The sequence below is a fragment of the Pollachius pollachius genome, assembly GCF_949987615.1.
Source record: "Pollachius pollachius genome assembly, chromosome: 14".
Classification (NCBI taxonomy): Eukaryota; Metazoa; Chordata; class Actinopteri; order Gadiformes; family Gadidae; genus Pollachius; species Pollachius pollachius.
This window is the reverse complement of record NC_136947.1, coordinates 17,386,840-17,414,253: the sequence shown is the minus strand read 5'-3', so window position 1 is coordinate 17,414,253 and position 27,414 is coordinate 17,386,840. Positions and strand designations below refer to the sequence as shown.

Below are 27,414 nucleotides of genomic sequence, written 5' to 3'. Positions count from 1 at the left end.
CTAAAGCAATGTTGCTAACACCATAGCAACCCACAACGTGCTGTTGCTATAGTACTACTATGCCATTCTTATGGTTTAAAACATTACATATTAAAAAATGCATTACAGAAATAATCTAAACACCCAGATATTAATATCTTAGCTCCAGATCTTAACACAAGCCATAACTAAATGCACAGTTCACAGCCTTTTCCCAAAGCCACGAATTACATCTCTCAAATGCAACACCCTTTAATTTTCCCCACACTGAACTCGATAAGAGGAAGAAAATACGCATATGATAAAATGTAGGGGCATGCTTTGCATAAACACTGAATACTGATAGCGCATGTATGCAGACTTTCAAGTAATGATGACAACAAACACAAAGACTATGATAACTATTTGGCCTATTTGCCTATGCAGATCCAAAGAGGTGGCAGAGGTCTTTCCCTGTGTGAGTGCCTACACTGAAGACATCAAGGCCAAGTGTGTGAATGGGGCGTGTAGCGTGTATGACGTAAATCGAGACCAGGTAAGAAACATGGCTGAATTCTCCAGTTATTCAAGTCTTAACCATTATTAAATTTTAAATCACATACATAAACAATCACCGTATTATACCAAATACAGAATTATACTTGTTTACAAAATCAATCAAGATTTTAAGGAGTGGATGACCAATCTTGTCCAACAGAAGGAAAGTTATTGAAATGAATAAATACGTAACACTGAATAGAGATGACTCATCTGAACAAATCAATTCAATCGAAAAACCCTGAATCTTATAAAAGCAGACGCCACATGGGCTAGCTGTGCTAGTAATACAAATTAATAAATATTAAACGTGGGCAGCACCAGCAGTTGTCAGTTCGGACCTTTTCGTGTCAGAGAACTTGTGAACAGGTTTGATAAAAAACAATAAATATATGTGTTCCCAGCCATGTCAGCGAATCTCAGACAGACCTCTGGATATATGGAGACATGAGTTTTCCAGAGGGGCAGAAAGGTAACTCCAATCAATCAGCCAGCCAATCAGAAGGGACTAGGACACATACAGGTGTTTGATTGATGGCTCACTCATTAGCATTTAAATGAAGAATATATTAAAAAAGAAAGTTTAAATAAATGCTAAATAAATACTAAATGAATACAGTTATAACAAGTGAAATAAATTCAGCACAAGCAGATGCTAGGTCATCAATTTATTCATCAGCACTAGACTTTTTCCTCCTTGCATTGGTTTTTAATTTCAGGCTAAAGTCTTGACTTTTCAAATATGTAAATTAACAGAATGGGTACTCATTTAGCCTGACCTTTAAACCACCATTTAAACCTCTTTCACAATCAGTGTGAGATGTGTCTGTGTGGTTGTGTGTGCATGTATGTGTGCCATGCCCGCATGAGTGTGTGTGTGTTTGTGTGGGTTTGTGTGTGTGAGTGTGTTTGGGGGGGAGGATGCTGTCCCCACCACAACCATCACCAAAAGCGTGTGGCTGTTAAGGTTCCCCGTGAAACAGCGAGACAGGCGGGGTTCCTGTCGACAGACACGCGTGACAACTCCTCAACAGTCCCCTGTCACCTAACACACAGCATGGCTTATGTAAGGAGGGCTGGTTGGAGGGGGAGATAAAAGATAAGTGACTGCAAAGGCAGCACATGAGAAGAGAGAGAGAGAGAGAGAGAGAGAGAGAGAGAGAGAGAGAGAGAGAGAGAGAGAGAGACAGAGAGATAGGGATATATAGATAGCTATATATAAATAGATGGATGCATAGAGAAGGAAAGAGAGGGGAGATAAAAAAAAATAGAAGAAAAGAGAGATGGATGGATAGATGGATGGATGGATGGATGGTTGATGGTTGGATGAATGGATGGATGGATGGTTGATGGTTGGATGAATGGATGGATGGATGGATGGATGGATAGATAGATAGAGATAGAGAGAGAGAGAGAGAGAGAGAGAGAGAGAGAGAGAGAGAGAGAGAGAAAGAAAGAAAGACAGGAAAGAAGGAAAGATAGATAGAAAGAGAGAGAGCTGTCATCATTAGCAGTGACTCATTTCTTCTGTTCTGGGTTTAGCGCTGAGCTGAGAGGCATGGTACCGATGTACGACAGCTCAATAACAATTCGCTTCATTCAAACCAGGATTAGGAGGCACATAGATTGGGAGGGAACCAGAGTATGGGCCCCACAATGTACAGGAAGGACAAGCTAAATTTACTCCAGGATGAGTCCTCCTGCCTCGTCGCCGCTTGAATCGGCGGGTAAATATAGGCTTATTCAAAATAAGCATGTCACATATTATTCCTTTTTGTCACGGGAAGTGTTTTAACTTCTAACCATAGTGCCACTCTGATGGCTGCTTGGTAATGGTAGGCTGCAGCCAGGGACTTGATGTTAGATCCTTACAATCCCATGTTGGCATGGTACCTTATTTTTTTTATATATTAAAATCTTCTATCGCTTACAATTTCCGTTCCGCAATTACCCTTTTGTTCAGACGTTCTCTATCGCTGGAAGGAATTATAGGCTACCGGCTACCGGCTACCGGCTCCGTTGTCAACATTTGGGCATTTGCATTTTTTACCGGAATATGAGGCAATGTTGGGGCCCCCATTTTCTCCTGCTCGCTAATAACACGGCGGCGGCGGTGGCGGCGGCGTCGGCGGCGGCGGCGGCGGCGGCGTGGCAGAGGACATCATATTCAGCCGGCCATGGCTGCCGCTAGTTATCCGGAGAGACGGACGAGAGAGCCTTGGCATCGGCGCTCAGGCTCCCTAAGTGCCTTCAGAAAGAAATGGATGTGAAAACTGCAGTCAAAAGCTGTAATTATCTACAATCAGCCGACAGCCAGGGGCCGCCTGAAAGGGCTGCACACCCACAAACACCACTGAGCCAGGGACGAGGAGGGGGAGATGAAGAGAGGGGTGGAGGGAGGGATGAAGGGAGGAAAAAAAGAAAGAAGAGAGTGGTCGAGGTGAATATTCCTATAGGTAGATAAAAGAAAATTGTTACAGAGAAGAAAGAGACTAAGAGTGTGTGGCGGAGAACAGAGAGAGAGAGAGAGAGAGGGAGAGAGAGAGAGAGAGAGAGAGAGAGAAAGAGAGAGGGAGAAAGAGAGAGAGAGAGAGAGAGAGAGGGTCTAAATCAGAACAGGTTGTGAAAGATGTCCGCTCTAAAGCCAACACGAATGGGGCTACATCAGATATGAATACTAAACAGCAAAGCGCAGCTGAGAAAAAAACAAACAATTGACTCATATCTGTAACTCCCATAGCAACCCTTCTCGAGAACACTATACCTATTTCCATAACACCCCTGTCCATACCGACTGGATTAAAAGTACAATCAAGCACAAAATGTCTAATCTCTCCTTGCTGAAGCCTTGGGACTCAAACTGGCAGTGTCAAATAGCCAAAGAACGAGCATCTGACTTGCCATTTTACCTCAACGGCTGGGGACGGGAGGAAGACAGTGAGGGAGACAGAGCAAGAGAGAGGGTGAGAGAGATAGAGTGAGCAAGAGCGAGAGGGAGAGAAAGAGAGGGAGGCAGAATGGGAAGAGAGTGCGAGAGCAAGTGAAATAAAGAGAGAGAGGGGGAATGGGAGAGAGACAGAGGGAGTGACCGGAAAAGAGGGAGAGGGAGAGGGAGAGAAAGAGAGAGATAGAAAGAGGGAGAGTGAGCGAGAAAGAGCGAGCGATGCAGGAATAGAGCGGGAATATAAAATCGAGCCTACAGGCATGTAGGCCCCGGCCATGGAGACGAATGCGAGGACAGGTTGGCAGGGGGACCTTTAAGAGAGACGGCTGGTAGGAGGGAACAGCTGGGATAGCGTGTGTAAGCCTGGGAACATACTTCTGCGGGCTGTCATGTATTTGATCAGATGTCCAAACGACCACGATTCTCCTCTCGCAGGCAAACTCTCCTGTAGTGCCGTTTGAGGAGAGGGAGAAGTCAGAGAGTTTACCAAAAAAAAAAAGAAATTGAGATTTCTCTCCAACAAACTAACAAAGTGCAAAGTAGAGCATGTATTGGTGTCCCCTATATGAGACCTTTGGCGGGGTTGTGAGGTATTGACAGAACTCATCCGAACTTTGGTGGCGGGGGTTTTGGGGGATCAGAAGGGATCACAACCTAGTCCTATCAGCATATCAAATACTGATTGAAGACCTTTATCTGTCGCCAGGCATTAGTTGTCACATATAGCCCATCTGCCTGTTTCTCTGTCTGTCTGTCTGTCTGTCTGTCTGTCTGTCTGTCTGTCTTTCTGTCTGTTCTTTTTTCCAGCTAGCATTCTGTCTGGTTTGTCGGTTTCTCTGTCTGTCTGTGTGTTCCTTTGCCTATCTGTCGTGTTAGCAGTCTTTCTCTCTGTGTGTCTGTGTGTCTATTTGTCTAGATAGCTGGCTGCATGTATTTCTCTCTGTAATTCTATCCGTCTATTTTTCTAGCTAGCTGGCAGCATGTCTGTTTCTCTGTTTGAATGTCTACGTGTCTATTTGTCTTGCTGGCTGGCTGTAGGTCTGTCTGTAACTTAACACAATCTGTTTGAGAGTAAATTCCTCTAATGGCTCCATCTATCTTGTTCTCCCTCTACCACCATTTTAACCAAAATGCTTGCTTTTGAATTGATTGTAAATTCATCAATTCTGACTGAAACCAGAATGAGTTATTGATTATTGCCAAGCATGCACACAGAACTGCACAACCACAAAGATCCATGTACCTATGCAGATAGAGAGAGAGAGAGAGAGAGAGAGAGAGAGAGAGAGAGAGAGAGAGAGAGAGAGAGAGAGAGAGAGAGAGAGAGCGAGCGAGCGAGCGAGAGAGGGCAATGAATGGATGAAAACTTTCAAGTTAATTTGAAGGAAGAGACATTCAATAGTCCTCAATTTTCTTTTCATCCAAAGGTGACTTTTGCCCAAATCATTGTCGACATTTTTGTCATTTCCTTTTTTTGATGTGAAAATATCCACTAGGCTTTACCATACGCACATGCATCTCAGTGTGACCTGTGCCTGGGTGTGTGAGTCTTTGTGTATTTATCTTTCTGTGTGTGCATGTGTGTGTGTGTGTATGTTTGCGTGTGTGTGTGTGTGTGCGCGCGTGTGTGTGTGTGTGTGTGTGCATATGTGTGAATGTATGTGTAGTACATACATGTGCGTCTGTGTGCATGTGTGTGTAGGCAGCAGTGCAAGCATACAATGCATGTGTGTGTGCGTACGCAGCAGTGCGCGTGTGGTCATCTGCGTGTATGCGTGCATGCGCACGGGCAACCGCTCCTGCAAAACCCACCCCAGAAGTACTTATTGCTTATCTGTTTTCTCTCTTCCCTTAAATGTCAGGATGTCGTTGTGGGATCACTGAAGTAGCAGCTTTAAATCACACTGGCGGCGCGAGAGAGACAAATAGACCGGGTGGATGAGGCCCCCCGGAACCTTGGTCTCTGCTACAGATGCACCCCCCCTTGTGTCTGAGCTGCAGGGCCGTGACAGCTGCTGTGAGGCGGCGGCCTGGAACCATCGCTCCGGAGCGCTCGGAGAGGCTGAACAGCCGCAGATGAATAGATGGTAATTAATACACACAGCACCCAAGAGAGCGCACTACAATCTCAGGGCAAATTACTCCATCAATAAAACACAGCCCAGAGACACAATGCCTGAGAGAGAGACACACACACACAGTGTGGGAGAGGGAGGGAGAGGGAGGGCGAGAGAGAGCGAGAGAGAGCGAGAGAGAGAGAGAGAGAGAGAGAGAGAGAGAGAGAGAGAGAGTGGAAAAGAAAGAAAGAGGGAGAGCAAAAAGATTACAATTACGTTGTACAATAATCCACATCCTCAGAATATTCAAGAACTGTGAGGCCTATCTGGTCTTTGCCCGATAAGAAGATTATGTAAATGAACAAAAACTACATTGAGTGAACTGAGCCGACAGGGCTCTTATTGTTTTTGAGGGCAATTTCCTATATCTGGCTGTCCTTCCATCCTGCGTCTCTCTAGCCCATTACGCTGTCTATCTCGAACAAAGGCACAAGGGCTCAACCCTGCAAAGCGAGGATCGACTGAAGTAAAAGCAAAGGGGCTGAGGGCTGAGGATGATGAAAATCTTTCGATCCATCGCGTCATCTTCTGTTACCCAATCTCCTCTTTCCCCCTCTCCTTAATGTTTGCCGATCATCTAGTGGCCCGTCTCAGTGCAACACTGAGTGCAGGCGGATGCCAGGTCACACAGAATGCCATGCCGGCAACTCTGTTGTTCGCTCTCTCTCTCTCTCTCACTCTCTCTCTCTCTCTCTGCTTCCTTTCTAAGTCTCTTTCTCTCCCTCTTGACTCCTTGAGTCATCCACCTCTGTGGTGGTGGTGCTTGAATTGCACCCCCCCCCCCCCCCCTCCCCATGGGTTCAGAAATACACAGAGTCACCTCATCCAGCCCCACCCCCCGGCAAACACTGGTAGGGCTAGCACTTGTGGTCACGTCGGTTACATTTAGCGGTCTCTGGGAGATCAAAGGCTATGCAGAGATAGAGATAAATCTGAGTGAAAGAAAGAAAGAGTCCCAGTGCTGCACGGAGAGGATGGGGCGGTTTTAGTTTAGAGGTTTGGGCTGGAGAAGGCGGTCAGCCACAGGGCAGACGTGATTGGATTCTCCAGGTGGCCAGTTGTTGGGAAGAGGTTTCTGTTCTTTGCGATCCAAACCCTGTAATGTGTGGCTAGGTCTGGTCAGGAGGCGCGGTAGGATGGTTTAACTGTTTGTGGTAGGGGTTGATTCATCACTCACATTTTTGTGTTGGTGTGATGGATGATTTGGTCATATTTTTGTTTTAAACCTTTATTTAACCAGGTAGTCATATTGCGGTTGAAATCTATTTTTTTCAAGGGAGCCCTAGCCAAGAAAGGAGCATAAAACAAACATACATTTAGGTTTCACACAAATAAAAAGTAAATGCTAACTTATCAAATTATTAAAAAGACAGGATTTCATAGGTAATGATTTTAAACACACAGGGACAGAATACATGATTGATGTCTAGCATGGAGCAAAAGGCATCTTATAAAATCAGTTCTGGAAATTGGAAGACTTTCTAGGGGTTGAGATTTAGTTATTTATCTGCTATTATCGCCTGTATCCAGAGTTTACTTAGAATGACTTAGGAGCAGGTCAGGGATGGGTCATTTGGGAATCGAACCCGGTACTGTTTGATTGGGAGTTGAACGACCGCGCCTGCTATACCACCCTACCCCCACTAATGGTGTGTTGAACAACCAATAGATCAACATGACTCTCAGATAAAGAGCCTTGTAATCAAAATTTTAATTTAAACATTTTGTGTATGTGTGTGTGTGTGTGTGTGTGTGTGTGTGTGTATGTGTATGTGGTGTGCGTGTGTGTGTGTGTGTGTGTGTGCGTGCGTGTGTGTGTGTGTGTGTGTGTGTGTGTGCGTGTGACACCTGATGATGGCCTGGTATGTCACCCTAGCTGTTTCCCCTCTACGGCCTTGACCTGGAACAAGCAGGGTCAGGGAAATAACGTGTTTTATGTTAATATGTAGAACTCATTCATATTCATAACACTGTTGTGCAGCTCGCCACTTAAATATAATGTAAAATGACACAATCTACTAGGAATGCAACTTATATGTCCCACTTAAGAATTACTTTTATATATATTTAGGCATTTATTCGATAGGCATGTCCGCAATATAGAGGTGAGAGGTGTGTCCCTGGCATTCAAATTAAAAATGATTATGTACATTATGAGTGCCTCCCTTGCGTCTCCTAAATGAAAAATGTAGATTTGTCAACATTATGAATATCAATTAGCATGCTGAGGGACTCTGACTAGCAAACGAAAGATATTTACTTTTTAGTATATTCAGTTGGCTGAACTCTGTATTTAGATACTTAACAGAAGATTATCTGACACAAGAGCTACATGGAAGGAGAATTTATCTCCTTTATCATCTTCCGACCCCATACCATCCTATTGTCATCCCAAACTCGATGTTCAGCCATCCCTCACAGAGCTCAGCTTTAATACATGATACTGGTCTGACACATCTGTTGTCAGACCAGACCACCACCTGTATGTGAATAAAATGGACATTGGTATCTTGATACTAGATGGGCAAAATATATAGGTCTACATCTATTTTCCCTGAAAAACGATTCAATAGACAATCATTAGACAGTCCCATAACTGTAGGAAAAGCCATCCAAGCAAAGACTAATGTTTAGATGTCCCTCCCTTCCAAACACTATCCCCTCTGGTGTATTAATGAAGCATTTTACAAACAGGGTAAAAAAAATGAACCCCTTCCACCACCCGATGGCAGAAAGATTCAACCATTCAGCAAAGAAAATCAGGGTTCAACATTTAAACAAGGCAGGTAGAAAGACTAAATTGTAAAAGTAATGCCACCTATTTTCAAGACATGAATCAATCATCTTCAGAACACGTCCTCAGGTTCCCTTCTACACCGACTGGATCTAAGTCTGTTACAGTGTGTTACTGTGAAAGGAGAACACCCAGGCCTGTGAAGAGGCTGCAGAGCCACAGCAGCTAATGGTGTTTCACGCTCCGCCGTGCTCCTCACTGATGGAGGGCACCAAGCAATATCAACTGGGTGCTGCTGGACAGTCCCACGTCCTCTGAGCACGACGCCCCCGTTATAAGGACCGAAGGGGGACAAGGACATGGTCTAAATCACAGCTCTCTCGCCAAAGGCATCGTAGCTTTAGATTCTTCGCTTTCTTTTTAAAGACACTGTTGCGGTCGCCCTGTCCTTGAATGCTTCCTCTCGATGCTGTGGCCTGAAACGCGCAGTGATACTTAGTATAACTACTAGGACAGGTGTGTTTAGGATACCTCACACAAGGAACTTTAGGAGGGCTTTTGTTTTGTTTATGAGTGGCTCCATTTGGATTTGGAAAGATACATCCCGTAATAACTGGAAGTGCAGATGGATTTCATATGGTTATGATGCAGGTCCTCCGGACCAGGGTCCAAGAAGAACCCTGGCCACCATCCAATGGCAGACGGACTCGGCCATTTGCAAATCAAGACAATAGATTTTTCCAAACATTAAAAATTCTACTGGATAAATTATGCACATTATTTATACACACAGCACAAAACAATTGGGTCAGTTTGGGCATCTGGTTAAGTCAATAATAATGCATTCAGTGTTCAGATGGGAATTGTGAATGTATCCTATAGAAATAGTGCATTCACATCTGTCACTGCACACTGCAGGTTTACTTGTGCAACAGGGTGAGGTTTATGTAACAATTCATTTGAAAGTTGAGACACAAACAAACTTGACTCCTTTTAGACAAATTACGTGTCATAATATATATGAGTCATCACCATTTCCCACCAGCTAAGCCTGTTTACCAGGATTTAAAGCCCCTCTTCAAAAAGCCAACCGCCTCCCATCATCCCCAACGTAGAGCTACTGTAGCAAAAATCCTTAATCCTAATTGTGCGTTCACGGTCTGTTTATACATTGCCTTGAGACATGAGCGGTGCTGACGGTGTTCCTAAATTCAGATCATGACGTGCAGGAGGACCTCTGCCTATTTTCAATGATCCTGTCGATTACTGCAAATGTTTCTGACATGCTGCTGGCCGTTTGATGCCAAGGTCACCATTTCATTGAGGTCAAAATACGCAGCTATATTAATAACAATTGAACTCAACTCATATCCTTATAGCCGTTATCTTGTTCTTGAACAGGTATAAATAACACATGCTTACTGAGCAGTACCCTGACGATTTTATTTTGTTGCAGTCATAGTGACACCGGCCTGTTGATCTATTAATATACAAAGGTGATCTGCTCGCTGATATTCTTGACAGTAGCGCTCTCTAGTGGCCATACCTAGAATAAAACATAACAGCATCTGCCCTCTGACAATGTCACGCATGTCAACAGTTCAGTATGCTCTATCTTCCACATTGCGTAGTTAATCAAAAAGGCTAAAAGAATGCAATTTTAATCTTTTTTTGTCCAGAGAGAAATATCAGGATACAAAGCTACATTTTGAACAAGCTTATAACAACTTATAAGTTAAGTTTTTCACCCCTGCCCCCTCCTCCGAGCCCTGTCGTTGTAAAGCCGTGAAACACTCCGGCACGCCAATGGTGCCTCTGTGAAACCCTGTGAATGACACGCAGTGCTTTTGTTTTTTCTCACCCTCCACCACCTGTGCTTGGCTATCAGGCCATTCAGAGAGAATGACTTAGCGGTTCAATCGTACTGCTGCTGGCTGTGAGACAAGGGGCTTCCATGCATGAGCGACCCCTGATGAAGAACCGGGTAAGTACTCTTTCTCTGTACACTGATAGTTATATGCTGCGTTATGTTAATCGCAAGCCTTTATCGCGGCTCCAACAATAGATATAGCCTGCCCTATGCACTGTGCAGCAGTTCCAACCTTAGCTCTTTTCCATCTATTTATAGGCCTGCGCAACATTAGCTCAAGAGTCCCATCGAATATGTCATCAGATATTCCATCGAATAACAAGCAACAATTGTTGCTGGTTTTACTGGATTTTTATAGTATGCTGGGTCGTTGGTCCTTGTATGATTGTTTTCTTGGTTTAATTACCTTAATTGAATACCGGTTTTGTATGATACAAAACTATGTGTTGATGTGAGCAGGACAAGACAACACTTTCTGTTGGTGACACATGAACAAGTTTGAACAAGCTGTTGGTGTTGGCATTTTTTAGCAGTTAACCTATATACTTGACTTTTGATAGATAGTTATCTATGGAAAGATCTGTTTATTAAATAAGTCATATAAAAAATTTGTAAATTGAGCAATGTAAATGAATAATTATGAACAGATTTAGGCTCTTGCCTCGTTGCCCTACCACTTCTCCTCTCCGATTAGCAATGGAGAACAGATATGGGTCATCTGAGACCGAGATAGGACCTTCTGGACCTGAGCCTCCACCACTGAAACCAGTACGGCATATTCGCAGACCAGGTGATTCTTTCACTTTTTAAAGTCTCTCTATCTACACACAAAACACACACACACACACACACACACACACACACAATAATTACAATCATTGATTGGTATTAAATTGTTTAAACTTGTTTATTTTTAGAAATGTATCCCTCCAGAAGAATGCAAGAGGTGAGTCTTTGGCTATCGACTATCAGTACCTTGTTTGTTTTTGTAAATATGGCCTTTATTCATGTTAGAGGAAAGTAAACACTTTTCTTAGAACACCAACCACCTACTTTCAGCAGAGCGCCGCTTCACTTCTACATCAACCACAGCCAGTTCCCCGGGCTCATCCCCGGGACCCCAGCACCCCTCGATCCTGTGAGTCTCGACTTACTTTCGTCTTCTCTTCCCCCATCACCTGCCCCCACATCGCTCAAATTATTTTTAAAACACTTTCATCTCATTTGTTGTGTCTCTCTCTCTCCTTCAGCACCTCTTCATAAGTCAACCTCCACGCACAACCTGACCCAGACTGACGCGCCGTGGGAGAGCATCACCCTGAACCGCTGTCTGTTTGTGGCCATCATGATACTGCTGCTTTCCTCCGGGCTCCGTAAGCTGCATGGCGAGTAAACAATCAACTGTACTACAAACCTTAGTCTCACTTATCAAATGTTACAGCTGGATCCCAGGGCATTCATGGGACAGTGCTGGGATTAATGTGATTGGTTTCTAACAGAAGCTTTGGGTGGGCATCGTACAACACATGAGGAGGAGTCTGGACTTACGAGGCGCCTGGGCGCTTTGAAACAGAGAGCGATAGAGGTAAGAACATTCAATAATCAGATTGAACCATGTTTTGTCTGTAACAATATGTCAGTATCCATTGAAATGAGGAATGGGAGTTATTTTATATATATATCTTAAGACTCTAGCTGATAAAGCAGTCAATCTCTTCAGCGACTATGGATAAATAACAATTGGATTCTCAGCAGAACTTATTATTGCTACAGCGAATAACAGCATTGAAATACTCATGTTGAAACTTTCCCCACTGATCCCCTCAGACCCAGCCTCAGGCGTCTCTATGGGAAGTCATGTTTTGGTGGATGCCAGACTTGACAGATGAAGACGATGAAGACGAGGAAAGCGGCAAAATCAATAGAGGGAGGTCAAAGAGAAGAGCGACAGGCAAAATTTCAAGAAGCCACAGGAACAGACCACTGCCAGAAAATCTCATGAAACCAAGAGAAAACAAATTAAAGGACAGGAGAAGAAAGAGGACAAGAGATGACTCAGAGAAGGTTGACGCCAAGAACAAGCTAAAGGAGATGAGTAGCCTCGAAGAGACAGAGGAGGGCGATGTGGACGAGGGAGAGGAAGACGGGGACGCACCTGTTAAGAGCAAAAGCCAGATGAAGAAACAAGACTGAAGTCCACAAGGGTTAACATGAAATCGATACTTGGCATTGTTATATTGCCATTAACAGTATTTTTGCCAACATCTTGGCCTCCACACGAAACCATTGATTTTGAGTATCATACTGGTCCACAAAATCTTTTGAAAGTCTGCCACAAATAAAGCTGTCTGATGCCAAGATAATAGGACAACAATCTGGAATATGATGTTACACTTGGAAATTGAAATAAAAAATGTTTTGAGTACTCCTTGTGATTTAAATATTCTCACTAGAAATGAAAATAGTGTAGTACATTACATTGACATAACATGTCTTGCATTATATCCACACAAAACCACATTTTTACATAACAGGTCTAGATATCTAAAGGAGAGCCTGGTTGATAGGAGAGTGTCTGCTTTCTTGTATGTTACTACTATATAATTATTTGATGAAATTCGACAATATTCAGTCATTTACCAATAGACTACATAAAAAAAATCCTAAAGAGCTGATCTTAATATTCATTAAAAGGCAATAGGACTGTTATTTGAAGTTTACTTGTCTATCAATGACGCAATACAACACCTATCCTTTGTTTTAAAATATTTAATTACGAAAACATATTAAAAAGCATGTTAAATCGAAAGGGCTGGCCCTTAAACCAGAGCGTCCACATTCGGACAAAAACATTGATACTGTTGCCATCACATTACCATCACAGACTTCTACCACAAAGGTGGTAGAGCTTGAATATAATCATAAGAACTCAAATTCCTCCAATTCAGTATTGAACTTCAGAACCAAGCCAGCAAGGAATGGCAACGGCAAACGAGGGGGGCTATCACAATCCTAACGAGGCAACCGCTCCCGTCAGTTAGACATGGAGAGACCGTCCGGGGGAGGGGGCCTCATTGGCATGGGAGGCATGGGCATCTGGGGGGGCATCTGGGGGGGCATCTGGGGACCGCCTGGAGCACCGGGAGGGAGAGGAGGATGAGACATCCCCCCTGGCGGGGGTGGCGGCATAGGCTCGTTTGGCGGACGAGGGCCCATCCCACTCATCAGCGGAGGAGGCCGTTTAATGTTTGCCGGAGGCACCGGCCCACTGGACTGGGAGATGGATTTCTCCATTTTGAAATGGAATTGTAAGAAGAACTGGAAGGAGAAAACATAGACAGCGGAGATAGAGTCAGGTTTATGTTCATTAAATTAGAATTATTTAAATGCATTTCACTAGTTCAGTATACTTCCTTTCCCATTTAAGAGGCAGATCATAGTTTGTTAATTCAATATTCTTATTGGCACCTGTTTGGTTTCTTTGTTCCAATGGGTCCAGAAGCGGTTCTCTGCCTTATCAATTTCTCTGCTGGGAACCTAATTACAGGAAGATTTGTTGTCAGAATAGAAGAACATAGAAAACACAGCAATGTTTTCTCACTTCCATGTTATATTACTCATGGATTCAAATCCATTTTTCATTAAAAGCAATCAACAAAGTGCCGTACAGCTGACATACTTTTGACAATGTTAACTTCCTTACTTAATAACCAGATTGTGAAGAACCAAAAATAGGTTGCCACCCCCTTCATTGCTCCCTCCTTCAGTTTCTCCCCTATTGAGAAATGTGGCTTTTCATGCACAGATTCCCTGAATCAATCAAGTTAGAGAGGCCCTCATTGGTAAAAAATGAGCCTGGAACAGCTAGAAATCTAAAATGGCTCATACAGATGAAGGCACAATCAACTCAGAACATATTATAACAGCGCATTTCACTCATTAATAGCAGATGGATGACTATTCTATTTTCAACAACTTTACATTCAAATTATTGCTCTTAAAATTCAACCCCAGCACCTTAAATCCAATAAAAATATCCTACTTGTATAAAGTCTTAAATTGACTAATAAACGCTACCATATTCTGCCAATATCTCCAATCACATTCTGAAGAATCAAATTACATCACTCCTAAGTGCCGAAGCGCAATAATTGGTTTTACTTGGTGGTAAGATAAGCTCTTGAATGTCCTTCTCCGCTGAGTTTACCTTGAAGGCGATGGTTTCATATGGCTCTGCAGCAAGAAGGAGGTACTGCCAGCGGCGATCTGGCGGCTCGATTCTCTGTTCATAAGCAGACATGAAGCGATGTCTGGGTCCGATCCCTTCAGCTATCTCCGGGTAGTCGATCTGCACAGACAGCAGGAGAAAACAGTGTTCAGCTTCAATTTTGTACGATCCAATCTAATAGCTATACACAATATAGGATTCAGATCTTTAAATGTTTGAGTCTGAAAATGTATTGTAGATAAAAACTGACCTGGAAGAGTAGGGACTGCTGAGCACTCTCTGGATCCCTCTGTTTGGTGACTATTGACCATTAAAAACACATTGGTCATATATTAGAGAGGTACACTTACATTTACAATTAAATTGACTTCAGCTTTAAACCAAACCGGCAGCCTACCTTTGTATCCAGGTCGTCCAATCTTAACAAACTTCTTAACCTCAACTTTCACCTTCTCCGGAGCTGGCTGAGCAGGAGCTTCTTTTGCCTCCTTAGCCGCCCTTCTTGCCCTGTAAACCAGACATAATGGATGTAAACATACAGTTGTAAGACCAGCAGTGTTTCCCCCAGCACTGTATGGTTAAGGCCTTAACAACAATAGGGCCCTGCCTTGACAACCAATGTAAATAAAAAAAAAGTAATAATAAAATAATTTTTTTTTTAAATATTTTGTAATTAATATGCATTAACAAAGTAGAAAACAAAGATAAATAATGCATTAGTAACAGTGGTCGTGCCATAAAGCTTTTTGAATGGAAATGAAACGAAGACCCCCCCCGCTCCTTGACCACCTTGACTTAAGACATTTTCTGGGGGAAACACTGGATCAGGATAGAACTGCGACAGGAGAATGGGCTGGGCTGATGTAAAGGAGTACTTACAAGTTGGTCTGATGTTTCTTTCCTTGAGTGTGAGCTAAATAGCTGCCCTGTAAAGAGATGGAATGGAATAGAAGGTTATATTTTATTCATTGTATGTATCAACAACAACAAAATGTCAACAACAACAAAAGGAAACAACAGCTTTGGGTACACAATGAGTTTGAGTTTGCATTCTTACCTCATTATTGTGAAGAGTTAGACAAAGTTTGCACTCGTAAGAGCCCAAGTGATTTTTCATAAAATATGGATCTTTGTTGATGTCAATGGTCTCCAGAGCCAACTGGCGCAGCCGTTCTCGCCTATCTCGGTTGCTTTCAGAGGTGGAGGCGACCCCACCACTCCCCGTCTTGCCCCCAGCTCGGTGCTGGAAATCCATCTTTGCAGGGTTGTCAAATACTCCAAGTACTCAAACAGTGGGCAAAGTAAACACTGTAGAGACCCCAGCCAAGCCCCTGTTGAGTTGAAAAGTAGTTTACTTCTCAAAGTTGAACAACACTTTCGGCAAATTATATTATATCCAGCGTGGAATGATCTTCACGTAAAGCCAAGGACCCTCTCCGAATTATTTGTTTCAGTGTCTGTAACCTGCTTACTCAACATTGGAACAGTTAATAGCTTGAGTAATATAATTCCTGTAAGTACAGTTATGTTAATGGTTGCAGGAGGGCTTGTTAGCTTACAGTAAGAAGCTATATCGAAGTGGTGGCAAGCTAATGGACGTTAGCATTGTTATTTTAAGTTTTGGTGACTGGGAAGTTGAAAATCTGTATTCCAAAAACGCATATATACACATATACCCCAAAAATGTAACCTTAATATAACAAATTGGTAAAATGTGAACATTAATCATGTATTTTCTCTCTTAAATACACTTACCAGCTCGACGTTGTGCTCACGCCGCTAAAGATTGAATGGGTTCTCAACACGCATGCGCGTGATTTTGAATATCTTTATTGACAAAGAGGTATGACAACATAGCCTGTTCATAAATTCGAATAAAATCGACTGTTTACTTAATATTAAACCTATTGAAGTATAATATTTCTTTACATGTCATTTATATTCCCGGATGGTGAAAAAAAGAGTGAATGTGAATGTAAGGTGTTGTCCACCATGTTTGTCCCCTAATACCTGCCGTACTACCCTGCTATCCTATTTCCTCCTAGTAATGAGGATCGACTGATGTGAAAGTGGCCAGTTGTTGATGGAGCTGTTGGATTACGGCGTTGTTCTTTTTCAGAAAATGACCTGCAACAATCGACCACGTATCCACAACTTAAACTAGAGGAGTAGAACATCGTAGTAGGTGATAGTAATACCAAAATCCGCCAATAATCGCAGCCACTCAGTTTACCTGTCATCCACCTGGGAATAGTTATGCGTTTCAACGAGAAAGAACTCGTGTCACTGAGCCGTCAACCTTCAGAAAGGGCTGCTGAACTGGGCATGAAAGGACCCAAAAAAGGAGATGGTAATGTTCTCGAGAAACCGTATCCTTGTTAATGGACTTCCGCATGTTACTCCGGTATACACTTTACAATTGTGAAAAGCGATTTAAATATAAATAGAATATGTATACGGTATTTACCATCATCAGTAACGCAATGCTATACCATTGCGTTATCAATGTCAAATGTTTTTACAGTTTGGGAATGTATCGTTAAAATCGTATTACGATGACATATCGTAGCTTGTAAACGAATCTGTTTTTACGTGACGTTTGGGGTTAGGCTTGGTGATGGATGATTATGGGATAGCATCCCCATTAATGTAATGATCGCTCTGTGTTCATCTCTCACTCTTATCACTTTTGTGACAATAGTATACCGTTATCTTCCCTTTCCTACAGTTGTGAAGAAGAGGTTGGTGAAACTAGTGGTCAACTTTCTTTTCTATTTCCGGATTGATGAGGAGGAGGTGAGACCCTGATAACAAGCAATACTTTCTTACATTGCCCTAACTCTGGACTTTTTAAATGGCCTTTATATTAGCTTTCCATGTATAGCTGGCATGTAGCACTTACTTCACTATGATTAAATTACAGAAATGACCACACCTCAATTGAATTGTTCCCTGTATCATACATTTCTCAGCCCATTGGTGCTTTGCTGCTCGAACAGTGCCGGGTAGAGAGAGAGTCTAGCCATGTCTTCTCTATTGGTATGTCACCTTTAAAGTATATTCTTTAGTCATTAATAATAACACTAATTATTATGTTATACTGAAGTACACATCTATTCATAGCAACTGTGTTTATTTTTTCTCTCAAACATTTATACACGCAAATATGATTTTGCTGGTAATTTATGTAATAATCAACAGTTGATCACCAACATGCCAATTGGATGTTGTTTTATGTATTAACATTGAGGTTTATGTTTTGTTGCAGCATTTTTAGACGAGACAGAGAAAAGGTACATCTTTGAGTGTGACTATGAAGAACAATGTGGGGAATGGATAGACGCCATCATTAAAGCCAGGTAATGCGTCTCTCAATATATCTGTTCTGTCACAGGAATGGTGTATGTAATCTATTTTGATTGCTTGGATTTTTTTTTCTTTATTGACAAAGAACAACAAAAGCAATTGCTTTATCAATTACAATTACATTGTCTCTCTCCTCAATATTAAACGTATTGAATTATAATATTTCCATACACTTTAGTTTTATGCACAAATTAGCTTGTAAATCTATCTTGGTCCAAGGAAGGCATGATGCTAATCACTTAATCACTCCTTATTTTTTGACCAGTGGTTTGACTCTGAATTTAAAATGCAATAATTGAATACACATTCTCTAACATCTCTCCTTCATACCTTTCTTTTACACACAGTTATGAGTTCATGAGGAAGAACCTTATATTCTATCGTACAGAAATCCACAGACTGACTGGCAAGGTGAGATTCTTCTTTGGGGATATTATACCACATCCACCACATTAGAGTGGCTTCAGTGTGAAGCAACCCTTCGACAGATCAGTATGGGCATCATGCTTACCCTGCTGTACGTCGCAGGACACAAGCAATGACCACAACATTAATTCACAGAGATGCTTTAGCAATCAACATTTCCGTGTCTTTATGTTCTTCCTAACCCTCTGTGTACGACCCCTTAGGACCCCTTGGAACAGTATGGCATTTCAGATGAAACCCGTTTCCAGGTCAACAGCGGACTGCAGCTAACGCCTAAAGAAACCTCGTCCATGTAGTCACGCGGCCCCCAGGTCCAGGGCCCCGTCGGCCCCTCTGTCTCTGTCCTCTGCTGTATTTCAGATGTAGATAGTAGATGTTTTTCTTCATTCCATTGGTCATTCATGTTTTCAAATAATGATATTTTCCTACATACTTTCGATGGGGTTGGTAGTTGATTTGTCCCCCCTACATTTCACACATTGCCTTTCTTTGCTGATATATTTGCCTGCACTGTAAATACTTTTACTTTTGTCAGTATGAGGATAGTCTCTTGTTGTATTATACGATAATGTGATTATGCAAGCTACTGGTACGTATGTACTTACAAGTTGAGGTTCTATGTCTTGACTTCCTAGCCCTGTGTTGTAACTGTAGCATTAGCCAATTAAATCAGCGTTTCAGGGATTTAGAGACACTGAACATGTTTTTCTTTTTGGGAAATCTTTGGCAATGCACATTTATTGTAACGGTTGTTTTGGATAATACCTCCTTTTTTAACTGCAGACATGAGCCACACATTTGAGTTCCTTGTGAATTAGAGGTTGTCCATTCTGAAAAGGTTTTTAACCATCAACATCACATTTGAGAATAACACTGCTAAATCCTTTGTCATTTATTTAGTGAATTACTGAAATTGCTCTGTATAATGGTGTACTTGCCATTATTACCATTGTTAGAGAATAATGCTTTTTTTTTTATCAATCTAGTGCTAATATATGATCCAGGCATTTATTCTTGAAAAGTCTTTGCACTTGGGATATGTTTAATCTAAGTCTTTTATTTCATCGTCATTCAGTAAATTCACTTTTTCCAATGAATCTATAGAATCTATTTTTTCTAATAAATCTATCCAAGACAAATGTGTTGTGTTACATTAAGAAACAAAACATTAATCTGTAAAATTGTTTATTATTTTCAATTTAAATTACCCTGTCGTGGTGACAGAATTCATCTGACAGTTTGAATGTCATACTTCTAATAATATCTGCCCCACTTATCCCATTCCCACTGCCAGCTGTTTGGGATTATGGGTTGTACCATAACTTTAATGTGGAATGATGCAGAACCTCTCAAAGGAGGTTTTTTTAGGCAGTACAGACTGGTTCCGGTTGGATATTCTGTATGGTTACACTTTCTTTGTCTTTAGCAGTACATTTTATCTGTATATCAGCCGTTAACAGCCACTGTGGATGTGTGCCTCACATAATCGCATGATATATCATGAATTACGATGTTAATTATACCAAAATAAAAGGAACCTCTGTTTATTGTTGGCTGGATGTAAATAATGAACGAAAGTCAAGACCTGTACGAGAAGCGTGATCCTAAATACACGTTTCCTTAGCAACGCTCAATGTGATTTAAAAATCGTGACGTCACGTATTTCCCATGGTTCTTAGCGATCTTCTATTGATCCGAAAAAAATTGTATTTTGTTTACTCCGTTCAAAAGTGAGACATTTGAAATCGTCAGCATCTCGTAAAAAAAACACGACCGTCTGGGTCGATTGTGTAGAAGTCCGTCGACGGCGAGGTAAACGGTGGACGGTACGTATTCCCGTACAGAAATAGTGTGGACGAACATTGTTCTCAAGGCATTTGCTAGGTCGTTAGCATTAGCTCCTTGTTAGCTAACGTTACAGTAGTTTATGTGCTTATTTAGCTATTGAAGCCTTCTGTGTTTTTCTTATTCTCCCCTATATTGTGATTGTGTCCATTTGACAAGGGAGGATTCCTCTCTTAGATCTATTAGTGTTTACGTTTAGCTTACAATTGTATTTGTACCACGACAATATGGTGTAGCAGCATTTACGTAGGGTTAATCAAAAGGTCCTAAAGCATTCGTGGCCAGTCAAACCTTCATGATGCCTTCACAACGTATCTTTGGTTTTAGTCTGATTTAATGTTTTTACGGGATACATGCTTACTTTAAAATCAGCAGATAACGGCTTAAAATTGCAGAAGTATAGACTGGGCTGTTTTCACAATTCGCGTAATATTCATGTCTGCGGTTAATGGCTTCTTCTTTGTACTCTTTGTATACGAGAACATGTCAACATGCCCGAGTTAGACCAAACCGGTTGCCAGTGGATCAATGTGGTTTATATCCTTTCGTGGATGATATTCAAAACATGTTTACTTTTTTCTTAAGTCATGGACCAGGACTACGAAAGTAGGCTGCTCAGACAGATCAACATCCAGGAAAATGCAAGCCCTGTAGTAAGTTATAATCTCATGTACTCAGCCATTCTATTTCAAATTCACCAATTTTCTTTTTTTGCAAAGATTATTAATATTTATATGGTTTGGTCGTCAAGCCTATATATCGAATGAAAAATGTTTGTTTTTAGTGATGATCGTTCAAGTCTACTTCTATGGCAGTTTATATGTAAAAACTGACATGATCAAAATGCTGTTACTTGTGATTTTGATTGCTTGCTTGATTGATTAAGGGAGCTTTTTTTTGCATTCAAGTTGTGATGGCTCCACCCAAAATCTATTCTTGACTAAGCATGGGATCAGGGTGGGTTAAAAGGGTGTGACACTACACACATTCAAAGCAAGATGTGTTCGGCCACTTTCGCACTCCTGGTGTGTACACATTATCAATCAGTGATGTGATTACTCATACTTTAACATATGCAATGTTAACGTATCAGTAATAGTAATGTAATTTAAACCTCTCATCTAGCTCCTTAGAAACTCACTGTAATGTGGCTCTTTGTCTTAATGGTTGTCTCTCTTTCTCTTCTGCAATGCACAGAAGGCCATCGCTGGAGTACGAGCTCTGACGCCAACCAATTCACCCCTGTCTTCCCCTAGTAAGCACGGAGACCGCTTCATTCCCTCCCGGGCAGGGGCCAACTGGAGTGTTAACTTCCATCGCATCAACGTGAGTCTCAATCCCCTGTCGTCTGTGTTTTACCACCTGATTCATATTGGGCATGAATCATGAGTTTGAATCATGGTTCTAGTATTTCACCCCATCTTAATATCGTTTTTCCACTTCAGGATGGAACAATTTGTAATCACAGTTTCAGTTAAACAAATGCACAAATTATGAATAATTTCACATAAAAGATTCCACCCCCAGGGCTAGTGGTTTTTGTTTAATAAAAACAATATGATTTATGCATGATTAGTCTTTGATACATTCTGAGATCCTGTATCTATGCGTATTCTGAATGTGTGTTTCCTGTACAAAAACATACTTTGAGCACTTGCACACTTTTCTTTACTAGGAAATCGAGAAGTCGCACAATCAGAACCGAAAGACCAAAGACGGCACAACAGATAATAATAACAAAGGTATTTCTTCCGTAATTTTCCTTTGAAACTCATTTCTTTCAACCCCTGTGTATTTAACTCCTGGGCTTATCATCCACAATTTGTTGTGAAAAATAAAAGGGATTGAACTGAGGGGTACAGCCCTTTTTTCGGGAATTAGATTATAGATTATCAAGTAATCCATTTTCCTCCTTTGTCTGTCCGGTGCTGTGTAGCCGATGGGCTGGCGTACTCTGCGCTGCTAAAGAACGAGCTGCTGGGAGCCGGTATAGACAAGGTCCAGGACCCCCAATCGGAGGACAGGCGCCTGCAGACCTCCACCCCCGTCAAGAGAAGTCTTTTTAGTGTATGTGGATCTCAAGCTCGGCTGGTATCATTTAGTGAAGGAGTAAGTGGTGTGTCCCGTTCTCTTGGCGCTTCTCTAACGCCCCGTTTGTGTTCCATATCGTAGTATTCCGTCAGTGCCAAGCGGGCTCTTCCAGAGGAGGATGGCAACGCAGTCTCGCCGTACTCTCTGTCCCCCGTCAGCAGCAACAGGTACTCGCTTCCATTCATTCGTCTCAAAAAGCCTTCATTATCTGACCAAATAATTATTCATCACTTAAAATCGGACGACTTTTCCATCCAAATCCATAACCTCTGTCTTGCAGCCAGAAACTTCTTCGGTCACCGAGGAAACCAACCCGAAAGATCTCTAAGATCCCCTTCAAAGTCCTGGATGCCCCGGAGCTGCAGGACGACTTCTACCTGAACCTGGTGGACTGGTCGTCCCTCAACGTGCTCAGCGTGGGACTGGGCACCTGCGTCTACCTGTGGAGCGCCTGCACCAGCCAGGTGCGTTGGCTTTCGGGAGACGTTTAAAGCAACCAGAGGTTGTTGAGCCAATGAGCAGATATGCTTTATTTTTGGTCTCAGTGTTTAATGTGTGCCTCCTGTTCTTCTGCAGGTGACTCGTCTGTGCGACCTGTCTGTGGAGGGAGACTCTGTAACGTCCGTAGGCTGGTCAGAAAGGGTGAGGAGTTCTTACATTTTGAGAGAAAAACACCCTCCAGCGATTCATCCAGTTGTTCACAATCTCGCGCGTGTGCGTGTGCGTGTGTGTGTGTGTGTGTGTAGAGAATGCCTAATGGCATTCTCTTGCAATGTTCCCATATTTGTTCAATTGATCCATTAAGGGCAATGGGTCATTGTGCTTATGAAATGTGAGGTTTTATTGTCTAGTTATTGTCGTGACTATTGTGCATAATGTCAATACCTCCATGAAAAGATTGCCACAGTTTCTGGCCAAACGTCCTTGTACATTGTGATTGTGTCACAAATCTCATTTAGCCTACGCACGCCTGTGTGGTCTCGCCTGGGGAGTGGAGTGCGCTGGGCTAGGAGCTGTGTGTTGCATTGACACTGAAATGGACACTGATGTGTTTCAGGGTAACCTCGTGGCGGTGGGCACACACAAGGGCTATGTCCAGATCTGGGACGCGGCCGCAGGGAAGAAGCTCTCGGTGCTGGAGGGACACACGGCCAGAGTCGGTGAGTGACTGCAGTCGCTCAGGAAGTAGACCGGGTTCACGGGCTAGTTTGATGCACGGCTCCTCCCAGCCGAGTGTCGAGTTGTCCCTAGCAAGGCACCGAGCTCTAACTGGTCCAGACAAGCTGGCTGTTGCCTAGCATGGTGGACACTGTATTCGTTGTGTGAATGTGTTTATGTTTGGGGGAATGTGAAGCCGTTATTTTACAGCGCTTGGTTAGAAATCACTGGTTAGAAATGTGCTATATGAGTGCAGTCCATTTACCATTTACCCTCCTTGATATCATCATGGGAGAGGCGACCCCCTCTCATGTGTTTCATGATTCAAGGTGATTTATATCAATCACAAGTATTCCTCTTGTATGCATGTTGGCTGTTTGAGATCCGTGTGTTCGTAGGTGAATTACATCATTGTGGATTTATTTGTGTTTGTGTGTATATTCCTGTACATCATTGTGGATGTGTTTGTGTATGTGCTTGTGTATTCCTGTTCATCATTGTGTATGTGTTTGTGCGTGTGTATTCCTGTACATCATTGTGGATGTGTTTGTGGATGTGCGTGCGTGTGTATTCCTGTACATCAGTGTGGATGAGCGTGTGTATTCCCGTACATCATTGTGGATATGTTTGTGGATGTGCGTGTTTATTCCTGTACATCATTGTGGATGTGCGTGTGTATTCCGGTACATCATTGCTGATGTGCATGTGTATTCCTGCACATCATTGTGGATGTGCATGTGTATTCCTGCACATCATTGTGGATGTGCGTGTATATTCCTGCACATCATTGTGGATGTGCGTGTGTATTCCCGTACACCATTGTGGATGTGTTTGCCCGCCAGGTGCCTTGGCGTGGAACGCCGACCAGCTCTCGTCGGGCAGCCGGGACCGGGTCATCCTGCAGCGGGACATCCGTGCCCCGCCCCTCCAGTCAGAGCGCCGGCTGCAGGGCCACCGGCAGGAGGTGTGCGGCCTCAAGTGGAGCACGGACCACCAGCTGCTCGCGTCTGGGGGCAACGACAACAAGGTACCGGACCAGCGCACTCTCGCCTCGCACCTCCCCGTGACCCCCCGGGGGCAACTCAGCCCTCTGTGTGGTGGACCGTTGAGCCGGGGGGCAGGAGAACATGAGGAAGTTCATCCCCGAGGAAGTTATGTGCTAGAGATTGATAGAACATTTATACAACACAGGAATAGAAACTGTAGATTACTAAATGTACTAAATGTGTGTTAAAGGAGTCAACACCCGGGCCTAAATGCATTGCAATGATAGAAGGGTCAATTAAATAAAAGAAGTGAAATAAAAAGCCACAAGATGACAGAGTATATTATTATTGTTATTGTTATTATTATTATCAAGAACTCTTATTCCCCTCTCCCAGTCTAATCAAACCAGCCCCTAGCCTGTACATGTTCATAGCAAGCCTTTGCCTACTCCCCCCCCCCCCCATGCATGCCTTTCAATCGCCGTTACTGATGTTTATTCCTTGTGTGTGTGTGAAGCTGCTGGTGTGGAACCACTCGAGCGTGCTGCCGGTGCAGCAGTACACGGAGCATCTGGCGGCGGTGAAGGCCATCGCCTGGTCCCCGCACCAGCACGGCCTGCTGGCCTCCGGGGGCGGCACGGCCGACCGCTGCATCCGCTTCTGGAACACGCTGACGGGCCAGCCGCTGCAGTGCACCGACACTGGCTCCCAGGTGTGCAACCTGGCCTGGTCCAAGCACACCAACGAGCTGGTGAGTAGGAAGGGGAGCCGCCTGGGGTCGGTGGGGGGGGGGGGGGGGGGGGGGGCGGAGGCGGACGGCCCCCTCAATGTGCCGTCAGCAGCGGTTGAGTACGGTGAACTAAGAACGAGAATGGCACCTGACTGCAGTTAGTTTCAAACATTAAATTGTGTGTTCTGTCATGGTTGGAGGTCCAACTTTGCTCTTTTTATGAGTAATGGACAGGAATGTTTAGGACCCTTTTTTTGCCGTGTTCTTCATTCTTGCCTCATGTCTTTAAGCTTTGCATAGAACTGTTGATTGACATGACCTAATGTTCTCCCTGCAGGTGAGCACACACGGCTACTCCCAGAACCAGATCCTGGTTTGGAAGTACCCCTCCCTCACCCAAGTAGCCAAACTCACAGGACACTCGTACAGAGTACTCTACTTGGTAAGTGTGTGTGTGTGTGTGTGTGTGTGTGTGTGTGTGTGTGTGTGTGTGTGTGTGTGTGTGTGTGTGTGTGTGTGTGTGTGTGTGTGTGTGTGTGTGTGCGCACAACCATATATCATTTCTCCCCCCCCCCCCCACCTGCCCCCGGAGAATATTCTAATGCGGGTCTTTTGCAGGCCATGTCACCTGACGGGGAAGCCATCGTGACCGGCGCCGGAGACGAGACGCTGAGGTTCTGGAACGTCTTCAGCAAGATGAGGTCAACGAAGGTAAGCACCAATCTGACTCCTACATTGTTGTTGTTTGACGTGACCTGTTGCTAAGTGTTTCCCCCCCCCCCCTGTCCACCAGGAATCTGTGTCGGTACTGAACCTGTTCACCAGGATCCGATAATGAACATATATGGAACGCCTCCCCGGAGAGGAAGGGAGGGCGAGAGGTGGATCATGTGGATGCTTTCAGTCAGGGGTCAAAGTTGAGTATCTAAATGCTCGTGAAGATTGGCCGGCCAAGCTCTGGATAAAGCAAAATTTATACATGGAGCAGTGTTTCTTTGAGAGGGCCACGGCGCACATTTAGCTCTTCCTTCTCCCATTTACGGATGACATCACTGCCTCCCGCACCCCCCCAACCGATCCGTGATCCTGCTTTGTTTACAAACGAACTTTGTGCATATTTGCCAAATATTAAGTTTGTCTTTATTATACATGTTTATTTATTTGCGTTCCTGTTTTTGTTTTACGTATAGTTTTACTAATGTTCTTTTGCCAGGCTGTTGACAGCGTGTGTAATTACAACAGTTTTTTTGAAATGGTCTATATAGTGTTTTGCTTGAATCTGCTTCAACATGATGGGGAAAAAAGTCAACTTTTTTAATCAATTACATTCTACTAAAATACAATAATGTGTCTCATTCTATAATCTTTTTTAGATATTTTTGGTTAAAAACAAGCTAACAAAAAAAAATATTTTGATATGCATGATGTAAAGCAAACAGGACTGGATTTTTCTTTTTTTATTGGCTGAAATGCATGTAAACAAATTGGCTCATTCATCCTATATTGCATAGCCACTGAATGGGTTATTAGAGATAATCTTTCATTAATGAATCTTTAATTAGTCATTAATCTTAAATCATAAATACTGTAGGCAAACATATGCTGTATATGATTATCATTCAGCTTGTTGATGGCATGCAGCTAAGTTGTAATGTCAAGAAATAAAAATTTGGTTCTAGGTTACGTTGTGGTATGGGACACACACTTTAAAAAACACTTTTTTTGTTTTTTAAAGAACAAAACAATACTTTTAGGCCATGGTGCTTCTTCCTGTTAATAATGAGGAGAAGTGAAAGGTTGAAACCAGAAGACCAGTCGTTCTATTTCTTTAGAAAAAGAAAAAAATGCCAACCCATTAAGTAAGAAGCATGCGTTGTTGGACTATTCATTTTTGAATGTCGACTTTGGTGAGCTGTTATTTTAAATGAACACTATTTGTTTTCGCGCATCGTTGTTGATAGTAAGTTGTAAAGCAGTGGCATGTTTGGTTTTCCTTTGTCTTCAATCTGCCGTAAACCCACAGATGGCCGTTTCAGTCCTAAACCTTGTGCACATTCTTTTGTTTCCCGGACAACAGAACATTGTTGTGATCTTGGTATGCCCAAGGAATGTTAAAGTAAAAACAAAAAATATTTCTGTACTGAGTTTAATAAATAATCATATTATATTGTAACATTGTATGGTGTTTTTATTGGGTAAATAATGAAAGCACATTGTGGAAATATCCTAATGTTTTGACCACTTACTACTGTTCTGATAAATTCTGGTGAATGAGTTTTGCACATATTACCCCTTGTGCTATGTTATCCCTTGTGCTATTTTTTTTGCAAAAGCAAAAAGCAGAGCAGGACTGCCGCTTTGAATAAGTCCTGATGCGTTTAAAAACCCAAGCAGATGCCAGTG

At 42.8% G+C, this 27,414-nt stretch overlaps 3 protein-coding genes across 3 annotated transcripts; 2 read left to right on the top strand and 1 right to left on the bottom strand.

Moving 5' to 3' along the window:
* Positions 1 to 12,945: 12,945 nt before the first annotated feature.
* Positions 12,946 to 16,215, bottom strand: sf3a2 (splicing factor 3a, subunit 2). Its single transcript, XM_079750683.1, has 8 exons — positions 16,165 to 16,215; positions 15,467 to 15,740; positions 15,289 to 15,335; positions 14,807 to 14,916; positions 14,660 to 14,709; positions 14,389 to 14,529; positions 13,650 to 13,718; positions 12,946 to 13,499 (listed from the first exon to the last, which is right to left on the bottom strand). Exons 2-8 carry the CDS (start codon positions 15,662 to 15,664, stop codon positions 13,215 to 13,217), a joined length of 900 nt encoding a protein of 299 aa, XP_079606809.1. The 5' UTR covers positions 15,665 to 15,740; positions 16,165 to 16,215; the 3' UTR covers positions 12,946 to 13,214.
* Positions 16,216 to 16,463: 248 nt separating this feature from the next.
* plekhj1 (pleckstrin homology domain containing, family J member 1) lies at positions 16,464 to 19,673 on the top strand. The gene is made up of 6 exons (XM_079750568.1): positions 16,464 to 16,759; positions 17,138 to 17,205; positions 17,382 to 17,448; positions 17,678 to 17,768; positions 18,123 to 18,186; positions 18,405 to 19,673. Exons 1-6 carry the CDS (start codon positions 16,666 to 16,668, stop codon positions 18,495 to 18,497), a joined length of 477 nt encoding a protein of 158 aa, XP_079606694.1. The 5' UTR covers positions 16,464 to 16,665; the 3' UTR covers positions 18,498 to 19,673.
* A 224-nt stretch (positions 19,674 to 19,897) lies between these two features.
* On the top strand, positions 19,898 to 27,163 carry fzr1a (fizzy/cell division cycle 20 related 1a). The gene is made up of 14 exons (XM_079750240.1): positions 19,898 to 20,027; positions 20,632 to 20,699; positions 21,244 to 21,372; positions 21,722 to 21,788; positions 21,983 to 22,113; positions 22,219 to 22,304; positions 22,418 to 22,601; positions 22,714 to 22,779; positions 23,195 to 23,297; positions 24,138 to 24,322; positions 24,799 to 25,032; positions 25,349 to 25,453; positions 25,630 to 25,722; positions 25,805 to 27,163. Exons 2-14 carry the CDS (start codon positions 20,634 to 20,636, stop codon positions 25,844 to 25,846), a joined length of 1,491 nt encoding a protein of 496 aa, XP_079606366.1. The 5' UTR covers positions 19,898 to 20,027; positions 20,632 to 20,633; the 3' UTR covers positions 25,847 to 27,163.
* The last annotated feature ends 251 nt before the right edge of the window (positions 27,164 to 27,414 follow it).

Coding starts and splice junctions, on each gene's coding strand:
- plekhj1 (XM_079750568.1), top strand. CDS start 16,666: ATGCGTTTCAACGAGAAAGAACTCGTGTCACTGAGCCGTCAACCTTCA. Junction 16,760..17,137: donor AGGACCCAAAAAAGGAGATG/GTAATGTTCTCG, acceptor CCTTTCCTACAG/TTGTGAAGAAGAGGTTGGTG. Junction 18,187..18,404: donor TCCACAGACTGACTGGCAAG/GTGAGATTCTTC, acceptor ACGACCCCTTAG/GACCCCTTGGAACAGTATGG.
- fzr1a (XM_079750240.1), top strand. CDS start 20,634: ATGGACCAGGACTACGAAAGTAGGCTGCTCAGACAGATCAACATCCAG. Junction 20,700..21,243: donor AGGAAAATGCAAGCCCTGTA/GTAAGTTATAAT, acceptor TGCAATGCACAG/AAGGCCATCGCTGGAGTACG. Junction 22,114..22,218: donor TCAAGAGAAGTCTTTTTAGT/GTATGTGGATCT, acceptor TCCATATCGTAG/TATTCCGTCAGTGCCAAGCG.
- sf3a2 (XM_079750683.1), bottom strand. CDS start 15,664: ATGGATTTCCAGCACCGAGCTGGGGGCAAGACGGGGAGTGGTGGGGTC. Junction 15,336..15,466: donor TAACTCTTCACAATAATGAG/GTAAGAATGCAA, acceptor ATCTCTTTACAG/GGCAGCTATTTAGCTCACAC. Junction 14,710..14,806: donor TGGACGACCTGGATACAAAG/GTAGGCTGCCGG, acceptor AATGGTCAATAG/TCACCAAACAGAGGGATCCA.